Consider the following 12758-nt stretch of genomic DNA (forward strand, 5'->3'; position numbering starts at 1 on the left):
TATCCTACTTGCCTTATTAACTGAACTGACAGTTTGGCACTAAGTGGCAAAATAGAAGACCAAACCCACACACCCCCTACGCTGTTTTACTCAGAAGCCAGAGAGTGGTGATAAGGCAATACTCTCCCTGAGTGCGTGAACCCTGTAAGAACATATCTGCACCTCCACAGAGCTGCTTTGTGTAGCCCGTTGTTTAGAGAAGACCTCTTCAGTTGCCTTAATTATTCCAGGCTTAACAAACAAGTCTCTAAATTTATTGTTTCAGGCTTCGACCTTCTGGTGGCCATTTTTCCTTTTTGTCAGAAATATGCACAATGGCTCCTTTAATGTAACCACTCTGATACAAAACAAACTGCATGATTAGAAAACTGTCCAAATTCCATTTGCCTGTCTATAAAGTACAGATGACTTTCTTTCTAATCTCCTAATCTACTCAAATCCCTTTGAATTATCACTCTATTAACACTTGGGTTTATGTGGCCTCGGATTCAGTGCCATTTATACATTAAATCAATGTGCAGTTATTGTGTCTTCTTGATAATTAACAAAGATGTTAAGGACTGATGCCAATTCAGTGTCATGAGCTGGACACCTTCCACTACCTGGTATGTCTTTGTTTATGGTCTATTAAGCAGTTTTCATTTCTCCTTATGGGCCCATATAACATCCAAGCTAGAGGTCTCTCAAATTATTGGAAATATTACAGACTATTAAGTAGCCTTTTTCTTTTGTTTTTAAAAGTCATTTCTAAATTTAAACACTTGAGAATCTGAGGAATTACATTGGTCAAGACAGACATTTAAAGTTCTCAATTTTCTACCCTTAATCCCCTGTCCTTGAAATCATATTTGTTGTTTTATAAGATTCACTAATGGTAGGGTGTCTCATTTTCAGAATAATGTACTTTTTTATTCTTATTTAAACCTTTTATTTTCCCAAATTATCATTTTTGTTCCAACTCTTTTTTTTTCCAGTGGAGATATTAATATTTCAAATTTATATTGTTCTGACTTTATTTTTCATTGTTCTTAACATACAGAACATACATACGTCTTGGCATGAAAGAAGTATTGACATGCAGAAAGAAGTCAGTGGGTCAAACACATCATAGGGAGAGGTTTATTTGCTCTCACAGTCTACCTTGTTATGCAGGCCTCAGCTAGACAGGCTAATACAGCTGTCAGGGAAGGGTGAGCTCCCAAAGGTTTCAGGTGTCAAAAATCTACAGTGCAACAATAGAAAATGTACATAAGCATTCACTTACCTGCTTTTGATCAACAATTATTTCGAGGTCTTCATCACTGCTTAGTTTTCCATATCCTTGTTCTTTACTTTTCTTGTGAAAGAATAATTTTAAATGATCATTTAGTTTCTTTCCATTAATAATCTTAATTCTCACATAATATTTTTTAAAGATAAAAGTCTTTACTTATCCTCATTACTAGTCATATGCATCATTCTCTGTCCATCTCTCATTACAACAGCAAGTGTTTTCAAACTGCTGGCTTACCATTATTATTTTTGCTTAACCTTCTCCATTCAAATTATGCCTTTAATCATTTTCTCAATATTCGTATGCTTTCCTTGTATTTTGTAGTCAGAAAAAAAATATTTTAACACTTTGAGATAAATAAGCAATTCCTTGAAGAATCCTAGCACATTTTTTCTTAAAGATTGAAACTTCATTTGTAATTATACTATGCTTCAACTATTAAATGTTTTATTTGAATGTCTTAAATTTTTGTGTCTAAGAACAAAAGAAGTATTACACAAATCAGATAATAAATCTTCAGATTTTCAATATTGTCTATGAATCAGAGGGATGCTGACATTGGAAAAAAAACAACTCAAAAGTTACTCTAGTAACTTTTCAAAGATAAAATAAATTTCAAAACTAGGTAGCTCAAAAAGTTGGAAGAGTTCAGAGTAAGTACATCTAAAAAATGCATGTTATTGGCATTTTGTTATTTTTCTTATTCTTATTATTGGTCCCAATTACCACTCCCATCCAACTCCCCCATAGCAAAATCTATAATTATCAGTTCTAAAGTTGGAAAAGAACCTAGCTTGTGACAATCAATTTACAATTGCACACTTCAGGAGAATGACGGTGTGTTTGAGTTCTTTCTTTCCCCCAGTGCAGCAGCTGATGGGAATACAACCACTGCCATTTTTCTTCTTCATACCAGTAACAAATGGATCATAAAAATCACTGCACACTTAATTATAGTTCATGTTTTTGGCAACCTTGCTTTAAATATTAACTACATCAACTAGAATTGAGATAATGAAAAATATTTTGTATACTTCAACCTACTGTGTCATATTAGGATCCCATCTATCTCATTAGGGTAAGAAATACATCCTTCAGTGACCAGGATATTGATCTTTACACTGTGGGACACAATTCTTATCTGTTTATTTTTCTTTTATAGCATTTCAAGAACCATATTTTACATATTTACTCCCTCCATAAACATACCTCTTATTTCTGTGTTTATCACTGTAATAAGATAATTCTGAATCTTCAAGTATCAGAATGCACAAATAAAATTCAAATTCTCATTCATACATTAATGAACTCAGCCACTTAGAACAGAACAGATGGCCACAATATTTCTCTCTATTTTGACTCTTGTCCTCATTTGAGGTTCCATTTCAGGATTGATGGAAAACAAAAAGAGCAAGGTTGGTTTCAGTCAAGCTGACTTCCTTTCTGTCACTTTGTTTTTATATCCTTTCAGTCCATTGGTTGCCATAAGATATTGTCCAGAGACCCTCTAAAGCAAAACATTTCAAACCGCCTTTCCAAATATTGATCTGTATACGTACCAAGTAGCTCATTTGCATGACCCGATTTCTGGACAAAAGGACATTAAGTAGAGATGGAATGTGAGTCCTTCCATCCATTTCACTGTCAGACATCCCAGAATTCCTTGCACCAGCGGCGGTGGCTTCATAGCCAGAACTTGCTGACCAGAGAACCACAGATCTTGCCCAGCAACAGTATTAATAATGTACAACCATAATTGATGTATTCCTGAATCATTGTCTTGACTTTGTAAACATTGTGAAATTTTTGGCTAGCACAAGAAAACCATTGAAATGAGAATTTCTTTTCCTAACTCATTTTCAATCTATGTATCTTTATGCTCTCTGACTCCTGTTCCCATTTCATGTTTTTTCCAAGATCACTTATTGTTTATTATACAATTTCTGTATTTAATCCTCTGCATACGGACTGCTCAGCCTCCTTATCATAAAAGCTTTTAATTTTCTCTTTTTAACCCCCTGCCCCAGACTTTCTTGACAAATGCTGCTGATGGATATAATAATGTCAGCACTCAAAAGACATTATTCAAAACTGCAATTTCTGCCAATATCAAATTCCACCTCTCCAATCTAATACCACCTCCTTATCTGATTTAGTAGTAAATTTTCCTGGGAAGAGGCTGGGTCAGAGAAGGAGCTTACATCCCCAACTATTCCAAGTAGAACTTGGCCCTTCCTAAGAGTGGGAGGAGGCATTACAGTTCTGATTTTGTACTTTAAGTCCCGACTCTCCAAACGGCACACACAGTACAAAGAGAAGGAAGTCTTACAGTTTTACTCTAGAATTAAGCCATATTTTCTAGTTTACCCCATAACCCGAGGGGGATTAATCCTTTTCTAAGCCATATATTCACTCACTTACTGCTTATTTCTAGTGCGAGTATAATCCTCTTTCAAGCACTCAGCTGCCCACTTTGACTGCTGAGATCAGCCAGCCCGGGCAGGATTCTTCAGCTCTCCTCCCTCCTCCCAGCCGGGAAGCCCTGTCTTCTATCTATGCACTTTGATCAAGCACAGAGAAGCAGGTCCATAGCTTTTGCGTGGTGGCCTTTCCTATTAGCCAAAGGACTGAACTAGAAGGAAGAAGAAAGCTAATCTCTCCCCTGTCCAAGTGTGAGGGGGCAGGGCTTCTGTGGGAGGAGAAGCCAGAGGGTAATGGTTTCCTGTGCTCCTCCCACCTCCCTGTCCAGACACTGGAGCTGAGGATTTCAACTGAGGCAAGAGGTTAGGGTCCTCTCTGCCCCCAGCATGCTGCCTGCTTATGGCCAATTTTGTGCATTTCTCACTAAGTGCAGCTGAGGAGGAAGCATTAGTGCAAGAGAGCTAAAATGAGGAGGACTTTTAGATGGGAGAAGCAGAGAAAGGGAGGAAAAAAGGTAGCCCTCCTTTGCTGCCTTGCCCCTTATAAAACACTTTTCAGCTCAGGGTAGTTGTGCTGTCTCTGAAACCCCAGTCTCTCTCACTTCCTCACACAATTAGCAGTTCTGAGTAACCTGAAGGAGAATTATCTGGCGTTGTTAGTGCTGATAACTTTTTAAATAATGTTCAGTTAGAACTGTAGTTTCCTCAAGAACATTGATCCTAATAGGGAACCTCAGCTTTGTACAGACTCTACCACCTCTTCTTAACCCTATCTACCTTCTGCTTCCTTCCTTTTCTCTCCCCACCAAAAGTAGAAGGGGAAGGTGGGTTGATTCACTTGAATTTTAAAGAAGCCACTATATTTTGAAAACTGCATAGGAAAACTATTTTCATGACTACTGATGTAGGGTGTCACCTAGGAAAATTTGACAAGTAAATTACAACAACAAAATCAGATGGGATAGAGACCTGAAAAAAAAAAATGAAGTGACATGTTGATCTCAGAGTATGAGTTTTCCAAAAAGTGAGAGGTTTTAATTGAAAGATACCAGTCGTGTATGGATTGAATGAAAAGAATTCTTCACATTAATTAGGAATGGAATATATACATAAGAAAAGTTTGAAAAGGAAAAGAGTGCTTGATTTAAATAATTGTACAAATTATCCCCAAGTGTGATTTCTTGCCTAACTACAGATGCTAAAATAAACATAAAGATGAAAGATGTCATATAAATATTTCAAAAATTATTTATAATTATTTATTTACTACTGCAATGAGAGGTGCAAACTAGATTATTAAAGCAAATGTCACATGAAGAATATATACCATAGCTGCAAGAAGAAAAGGTCTTCCTACTGTCTTCTTCATAGTTGTTGAAATTCAGCGTCCAGTCTCTTATTTTTAATCTCTTTTCCACTACCTCCCCACATCTTCAAAATTGCTTAGATTTTCCTGGTCCTAAAAGGTGACTTCTTCACATCTCTTTTTCCCTAAAGACCAATCTCTCTCTTCTCTTTACTATTAAACTTGAAAGAATGGTCTATACTTACTAGAAACAATTCCTTATTTTCTCTTCCCTTCTAAACCAATCATGATCAGGATACATTACCAAATTATCTAGCACTCTTAGAACAAACTGAAGAGTTATCAGTGAGAAGGAGGAGGGTTGGTAAAGAAGATAATAGATAACCTACTCATGGTACTTATTGAATTTGTGGTGTCTTTGGAAAGTGCATCCAAGTGGAAAGAGCCAGTTGACATTTGGATTCACCATTTGGATATATGGGTCCAGATCCAAGGAGAGAGATAAGGGCAAGGCTTTCAGGGTGTTGGAAATAATTAAAGTTGCAGGAGTAGGTGAGCACATTAAAGAAGAAAATAGAGAGCCTGAAGAGATGAGGACTGAAATCAAAGTCCATTCTAGAGAATGGTTGCATTCAAAGAATGGGCAAAAGAAAAGAAGTCAGTAAAGGGCGAGGAAGAGGAGAGAGGCCATGGGTGTAGGAGAAGAACCAATGGAATAAAGGGAAAAAGACTCCTAGATTGCATTAAATGCTGATAAAAGGCAAAATAAAAAGAATAGTAATGCAAACTTTCCTTATATTTGGCATCGGCAGTCATCAATGGCTGGGAAGGGAAGAAGTGGTGAAGATGGAAGCTTTAAGAAGTTATTGGATACATTGGGAATAGGAAGTAAAGATAAGGAGAACAGGTTTTTATATTTTATGAAAGCTTGAATGAAGAGAAAGAGGAAGCAAGAAGGCTAGTATGGGAAGAGAATTCTGGGAAAGTCATTGTCCCTGCCGCCCCTTCCCTTATGGACAGGTCCTCAGCATATTGATAATTCAAGAAGAAGGAGCTAGCTTTTTTTTTTTTTTTTTTTTTTTTTTTTTACATAGGTACTGAAAGTTAGTTGGGATAATTAATGAAGCAAGAAAATAAGAGTCAAGACCCTTCGGAGAAAAACTATGTGTTTTTTTTCCCCCTTCAATTATGTGCTTTATCTCTCTAGGAAAAAAAAAAAAAACCTGGAGGACTATATTCCAAATACTGAGTCTTTTTCTCTGAGAGAAGGAATTATGCATGATCTGTGCATTTTTTTATACTTTAGAGTACTTTTTGGAAATAAAAATGAATTTTATAATTTAAAAAAGGGAACCAAATACCATTGCTTATGGGGGTCATAAAATTGTCATAGAAAGGATTCATTTAAAACGACTTTGCAGAAAAAAGACTGGGTCAGGGCTTTACTCTTCCTTTATTATGTTTCTGGGAATAAAATTTTGTTTTTTTTAAATGTAGTGATTTGTGCTGTAGTTATTGTTTGTGTCCCTTGTGGGCAGGAGTGAGAGGAGGGTGGAGTGCGAGTTTTGTTGCATTTGATCTGTCCCTTTCCCCTTGACTCTCCCTTGTAGCATTAAGCTTCCCCAGTGTTTGATAGCATTTTGGTCCCACATTCCATGTGTTTTTTGAAGACCCATAGTGACAGCACAGCTGAAAACACCATTGTTGTGGGAGCCAAAGGAACAACAGTGACAAACAAGTAAAAAACAACCCCCAAAGGGAAAAAACAAAACAAAACAAAAAAACAGGGAGAAGGAGGTGACCCGGAAGAAAACCTTGAGGCTTTCCCCCATTTTAGGTCATAAGTCTAAACGTACCTTTTCAATAGAAAGTGTGTGAGCAGTTATGAAGATGATTGTCAAATCTCTGATTTTTCTTATTAATGGGAGAAATCAACTTTCTAAAGGGAAAATGTCATTGTTCCAGAGAGTCATTTGCAGAGGGGCTTGTTCAATTTGGCATTTTTAAAGAACTATATATTTTTTTCTTTTTAAAAGACATTCACAGGAGACTTCTCCCCTCCAGATGTGGTCATATTATGGTAAAACTGAATACCTACAATTCATTGATTTTAGTTCTGGGTCAGGCCTGGCCAACAAACTCAGTTCTAAAGGTATAGTGTTATATGAGAATAGCAGGTAAAGACAGCAAATATGTTGTGTCATCTTGAATGAATTTTTAAACCATATGCATAAGCCCAGATTATTAGAAATTAAAAAAAATTAAGACTAAAATCCAGTTGGGGAGATAGATATTCGTTTACTTACTAGTTGGGTAATGAAATTGCAGCGAGCACAATGTCATTTTTACTCTATTCTAGAGGTTCCCCTTTAATGCTGGCTTTTCTATCTTTAAGTAGCTCTTGATCTACAAGATAATAACATAAAACTTTATAAAGGTTTTTAAATGATTTTAAAAATTTTTCCAAGTTTTCCATAAACAAGAATTCTCTATCATAATATCCATTAAGCTCACTCAATCTTGTGTAATTGTGCAATGACAATTTTCTTAAGTAAAATTCCATTTAAGGTATGTACTTTCTTATACATCTTTTCCAGTATTTTAGCATGAAAAGTTTTAAACATATCACAAAATTAAAAGAATTTTATGAGTTCTTGAATACCACCATTTAGATTTTACCAGTAATCTTTTATTATACTTGCTTTCCCTCCCATCCATCATCTCTGACATAATTTTGAAGTATCATATACACTATCACTTTTTTGGGGGGGGGTTGGTACTAGGGATTGAAACCCAGGGTGCCTAACCACTGAGCCCCAGCCCTTTTTAAATATTTTAATCAGAGCCAGGGTCTTGCTAAGTTGCATAGGGCCTTGCTACACTATCACATTTCTACACACACATTTAATTTACTTTTAAGGACTCCAAAGAGCGTGACGATTGCTTCAATAAACCTCCCAAATAAGAGCAATAAATGTTCAGCATTTGTTCTCTATAGTAACTCTTATTTGAAAACAAACCAACAAAGTACATTTCTAGTATTAAGTGCTACTGATAAGTCCTATCTCTAAAGATTAGTGAAGAGGATTTCTGATCAAAGGCCTGGGATTTTTATAGTTCTCAATCAAAAGCAAGTGATCAAACAGCTTGACTTTTTGAGACAAATCCATGGTTTGATAGGCAGTTTGAGTAGATGTTAATTGCCATGTCCTCAATTTCATATCCTTTGATCATCAACATTTCCTATATATATGAAAAATAGAAAACTACTCTTGTCTGGGCTACATAATAAGCATTTTCCCCAGGTTCAGGCAACAGAAACAGCAAGCCCCAAGGTGGGGCCAGGATGGCTAGTGGCTTCTCAGAGGGGTCACATTGTTTTACCAAATAGTACTTGGGTGGCAAATTGAGATTGGAGTAGGCAGAAAACAAAACTTAAAACTTGAAATTTCAATTATGTCAGATTCAGCAATGTTCTACATTACTTTGCTGACAATAAGTAAACTTTTAATACTCTCCCACCCACAAAGCCAAACAAAACCACATTCAAAAAAAAAGGAAACAAAAATAATCGTTTCGGAAAACTCTGAGTCCAATTGTTTTCTTTCTTTTTCTTTTTTTTTTTTAAATCTGGAAAGTTCTTTTCTCTACAAAAAAAAAAAAAAAAAAAATCATCCTCATACTCCCTCTAGATTTGGCCTTTTTGGAAGCTTGAAACTATAGTGGAAGGCATGTTTTGGCTGACACATAAACATTATTTTCTTCCTGTTGAAGACATTAATGATTGGAAAATTATATATTTTAATCTTCTAATCTCTTGGCATTATGCAGTTTTGCTGTTATGTCCAAGGCAAGATGAAACTAACAAGCACTCTCATTTGGTGGTTTTACTCTTGCCATCACCCACACTGCAGGGCTGGAGTGGTGATTGGTGTAAGGTAATAATAAATCTGATAGAACAGACTTTAGTGTTTTGGATCCCCAAATGATGAGTGAACTATACTCTCATACCCCCACTCCCACCTGGCAACTCAGGAAAGGATGAACTGCATATTCTGTATCCTTGAAGCAGGAGAAAAAACAAGAAATAATCCATTTAAAATTGCAACCTAGTGATTGATGTTCTGCTTCAACAATATTATTGACATTATTTCTTATATGCCTTGGCCCTGGTCCATGGGGGAGGAGAGCTTATGAGACCAATCTCAAACACAGGTGCACTTGTCATTGACTTCTCCAGTGGATCCTTTCCCTTCTTGCCGGCAGTCAGCACACCTGGCATCCTGCAGCTGCTGCTGACTTCTTTTTTAACAACTGAGCTGCACCTTATGTATTTATGACCTTGTGAAATGAAATTGCAATCTTTTTACTTTAATAAAAAGAAAGGGGGAAAAAAGCTTAACTACTTCTATAAGCGTTCTGCATTATAATATTATTTCTCTGTTTTCATACCTTCTGCAAGCCAGAACATTTTTGACACATTGACACATGCTTGAGAAAAAGTTGTTAATGAAATTTTGTTTCTGACAAGAGCCAACCCAATGTTTGTGCTTCAACCATAACATTCATGTGGAAAGTTGCAGTTGTTTACCTTTAAGTTACCTCTGTGTGACTGATGAACTTATAATCAGCATTTCTATTATGGCTGAAATGATTTTTTAAAAAATATTTTTGTTGTCACTGGACCTTTATTTTATTTATTTATATGTGGTGCTGAGAATTAAACCCAGTGCCTCACACATGCTAGGCAAGTGCTCTACCACTTAGTCACAACCCCAGCCCCTCAGATGACTTTTGAGGATTATTATATAAACATTTCCTAGAGGTTTAAATCGCTACTCTCACTTCTGAGCTCTACCTATGGCCTCCATAACCATAGGTATCCCAACCTAGTGCCACAGTTCTTGTCATTTCTCCATCAGTCTCTCTATGGCTTCTTTTATTCATCCCATTTCTCCAGTGGTTTATAAATTCATGATGACCATATTACACATGACATGAGGGTAATTTAAGGGTGGGCTTATCTGGACTTCCTATCCATTTCTTTATGAATAAAGCCTTCTGGGTAACTCCTTATTGAGGAAGTTTCCAAGCCACAAATTGCATAGGACAAGAGAGATCTGGGACCATGGATGGCTTATTTATCTACTGAACATGTGATAATCAGTTAAGAGATTCATATAGCAGAGACCAGAGGACACTAAGCAAACACAAATCATATATACTATTTTACAATAAGCATCAACTGAAACTTGACTTAATAGAGATAATATCATTGGCAATGAGAGGAAAATATGGTGGTTTATAATAAAAAGCAAGGCCAGAATAATTTATAGAAAGCATTCCCACCAACCAATTGAGCTTAAATATTCTGTGAATTCTTGGCTCAAGTAAAAAGGGATTTGATGTCTAGAAATTATGCATTTGAGTCATAAAGACAAGACAGAATGTATCACAGTGTCTGACATTCAAGTGGCTGATATATTTGTTTAAGCAATGTTACAATAGTATGGAATGAAGGTTGCTTCTTGTTAGTACATGATCATCCTTTTATACTAGGGATGCCAGATTTGGTGAATATGATTATGTGTTACTATCTCCCCAAAATAATGAGACTGGATTACCTGTGATATTTTGAACAAATATAATATTCATTACTGGAAAAGTAAGCACTAAAGCATTCAATATAAATGGTGTTTGTTGCTTTGTTGGCTTTTATAGGACATTTCATATAACTGAATCAGATGAGAAGAAAGAATTTTACCTTCAAAAAACAAACATAAAATCCCTCCTTTATTTCGTGATTAGATAAGGGAGACATAGGGCAACTTCTTAAATATGGTGATTTTATTTTGCTTTGTCATAAGTATGGATATGTTCATTGTATTCATCATCTTCAGACATTTTATATATTTCATAATTCACAATAAAATGTGTTGCTAAAGGCTGAAGTTGTAGCTCAGTGGTAGAGCTCTTGCTTACCATGTGTGAGGTACTAAGTTAGATCTCAGCACCACATAAAAGTAAAATAAAATAAAGTTATAAATATGTAATGCTAAAGTTTTATTTTTAATATATCCGATATATTGAGATTATCTGAATATTTTTCATAAAATTGACTTAGTTATCACATATAAAGTGATAATAAGACAGTTTGTGATTGCTTTGGTATACCTTACTACTATATTGTGTTCTTTTTTTTTTTTTTTTTTAGGTCAGGGACTGTGTCATTCATTCTATAGATGTTTCTGATCAACTACCATGAATGTGTTAAATTCTGGGGCTCTAGAGCACACAGGGCTACCATATCTTTGCCCCCAGAATGCTTGATGCCTTTTGGAAGAAGGAGGTAACCAAGCAAACCATTATAAAACTATGAGGTGCCTATGACAGAGGAGTAGGGGCATGAATGATGCAGAGGATTTTGTCCTGGTGAGGAAAGACCTTGTTGAGGAGAAACTGGGATGTGAATGATGAGTAGAGCTATTGAGGTGGGGCAGATTGCTGGCATATGTGGGGGCTTGAGGGCAGAGAGGAAAGACCCAATGGTGAGGACTGGTGGGGTCTTCCAGCATCTGACAGGAGGAGGTGTTAGAGCAAAGTTAGGGTTGTGGTGAGCCATACCAGATAATAAGATAGTTTTGTGATTGCTTTGGGATACCTTACTACTACATTGTGAGGCTGGAGAGAAAGAGTCTTGAGAATCACATCAAAGAGTTTGTTCTTGATGCTATTGGCAGTGTGGAGCCATTGTAGGCTTTAAGCAGGAGAGAGACATTATCAGATTGGTGCTTTAGGAAATCACTCTGGCAGAAGGGTGGGAAATGGACTGGAGGAAAGAGGCTGAAGGCAAGGAGCGCAGCTGGAACTCCTGACTCAGTGCAGGACAGCCAGGAGCCGATTGAGAAAAGGTTGGTGCAGAGAGATGACCACCCACCGATTTCATAATGATGGGCTTCACTCATCACTTTGTGTATCATGAGGTTACTTTTTAAATGCTGGCTACTGAAAGTGATAAAATATCCATATTTTCTATAGTCAGGAATTAAATTTGCAATCAATGGGCCCAGACTAGACATATCTTTGGAATTCACTTAACTTAGTGATATTTAAAATTATTTCAGGAAGAAATTTAATAAAACAAATGAGGGGTGGTGGTGGGCGGAGAGACACACTGGACTCTGACCACAGGACAAAATATAGTATTTAGTGAAGCATACATATTTTTGCACTCTGTAAAGTCCTAAGCAATATCTCAACTTTTTTTGTTTCTTGCTATTTGCCAAAACAAAGTGAGTCTGTTTTAAAAAATACAATGTGATACTGTTCAGGACTGTAGAGCCTCTAAAAGGATTTATTGTGTAATTCGGATGCCAACAACAGGAATTCTTTATGCAAATCTAGGAACTGAACTGCCCAAGGAGTAGGAAATAGGAAAAAGAAATGTATTTATTAAAGTGTATTTGAGATATCGTCAAGCATAATGTATTTTAAAAAGAATTGAGATGGCACATTTAGAGCTTGGTTTAAACAACAATAACAATCAGGTGCTTTTATTACATTTCACTTGTTTGTAACCAGTCAGAATAGAAAACTTAAGATGGAATAAAACTTGAGTAAGGTCATGTGAAGCAAGGGGGAGTAGACCATGGTATTCATCTTCTCACTCAGTTTGTTTGAAGGTTCTTAATTCTTAGGAGACTTTTTGTTATTCGTCTTTAAAATAATTACATGTTATTGGGCTGGGGCTATAGCTAGC

At 36.3% G+C, this 12758-nt stretch overlaps 1 protein-coding gene across 16 annotated transcripts in view; it reads right to left on the bottom strand.

Moving 5' to 3' along the window:
- Pex5l (peroxisomal biogenesis factor 5 like) overlaps positions 1–12758 on the bottom strand; it is a 213848-nt gene that overhangs the window by 153406 nt on the left and 47684 nt on the right. For 3 of the 16 annotated variants that reach the window (XM_040270121.2, XM_005330271.4, XM_021729808.3), the window contains exons 1-2: positions 2833–3658; positions 1265–1336 (exon numbers count right to left, since the gene is read on the bottom strand). The exons of 3 other annotated variants lie outside the window; for them this stretch is intronic. In XM_040270121.2, coding sequence (XP_040126055.1) covers positions 1265–1336; positions 2833–2925 — 165 coding nt within the window. In that variant the 5' untranslated portion in view covers positions 2926–3658. Of the gene's footprint in view, positions 1–1264; positions 1337–2832; positions 3659–3694; positions 3911–12758 lie in introns of those variants that run through there. 10 more of the 16 variants (XM_040270118.2, XM_078043699.1, XM_040270123.2 and 7 more) reach the window with 6 other exon arrangements.

This window comes from Ictidomys tridecemlineatus, chromosome 3, assembly GCF_052094955.1.
Source record: "Ictidomys tridecemlineatus isolate mIctTri1 chromosome 3, mIctTri1.hap1, whole genome shotgun sequence".
NCBI lineage: Eukaryota > Metazoa > Chordata > Mammalia > Rodentia > Sciuridae > Ictidomys > Ictidomys tridecemlineatus.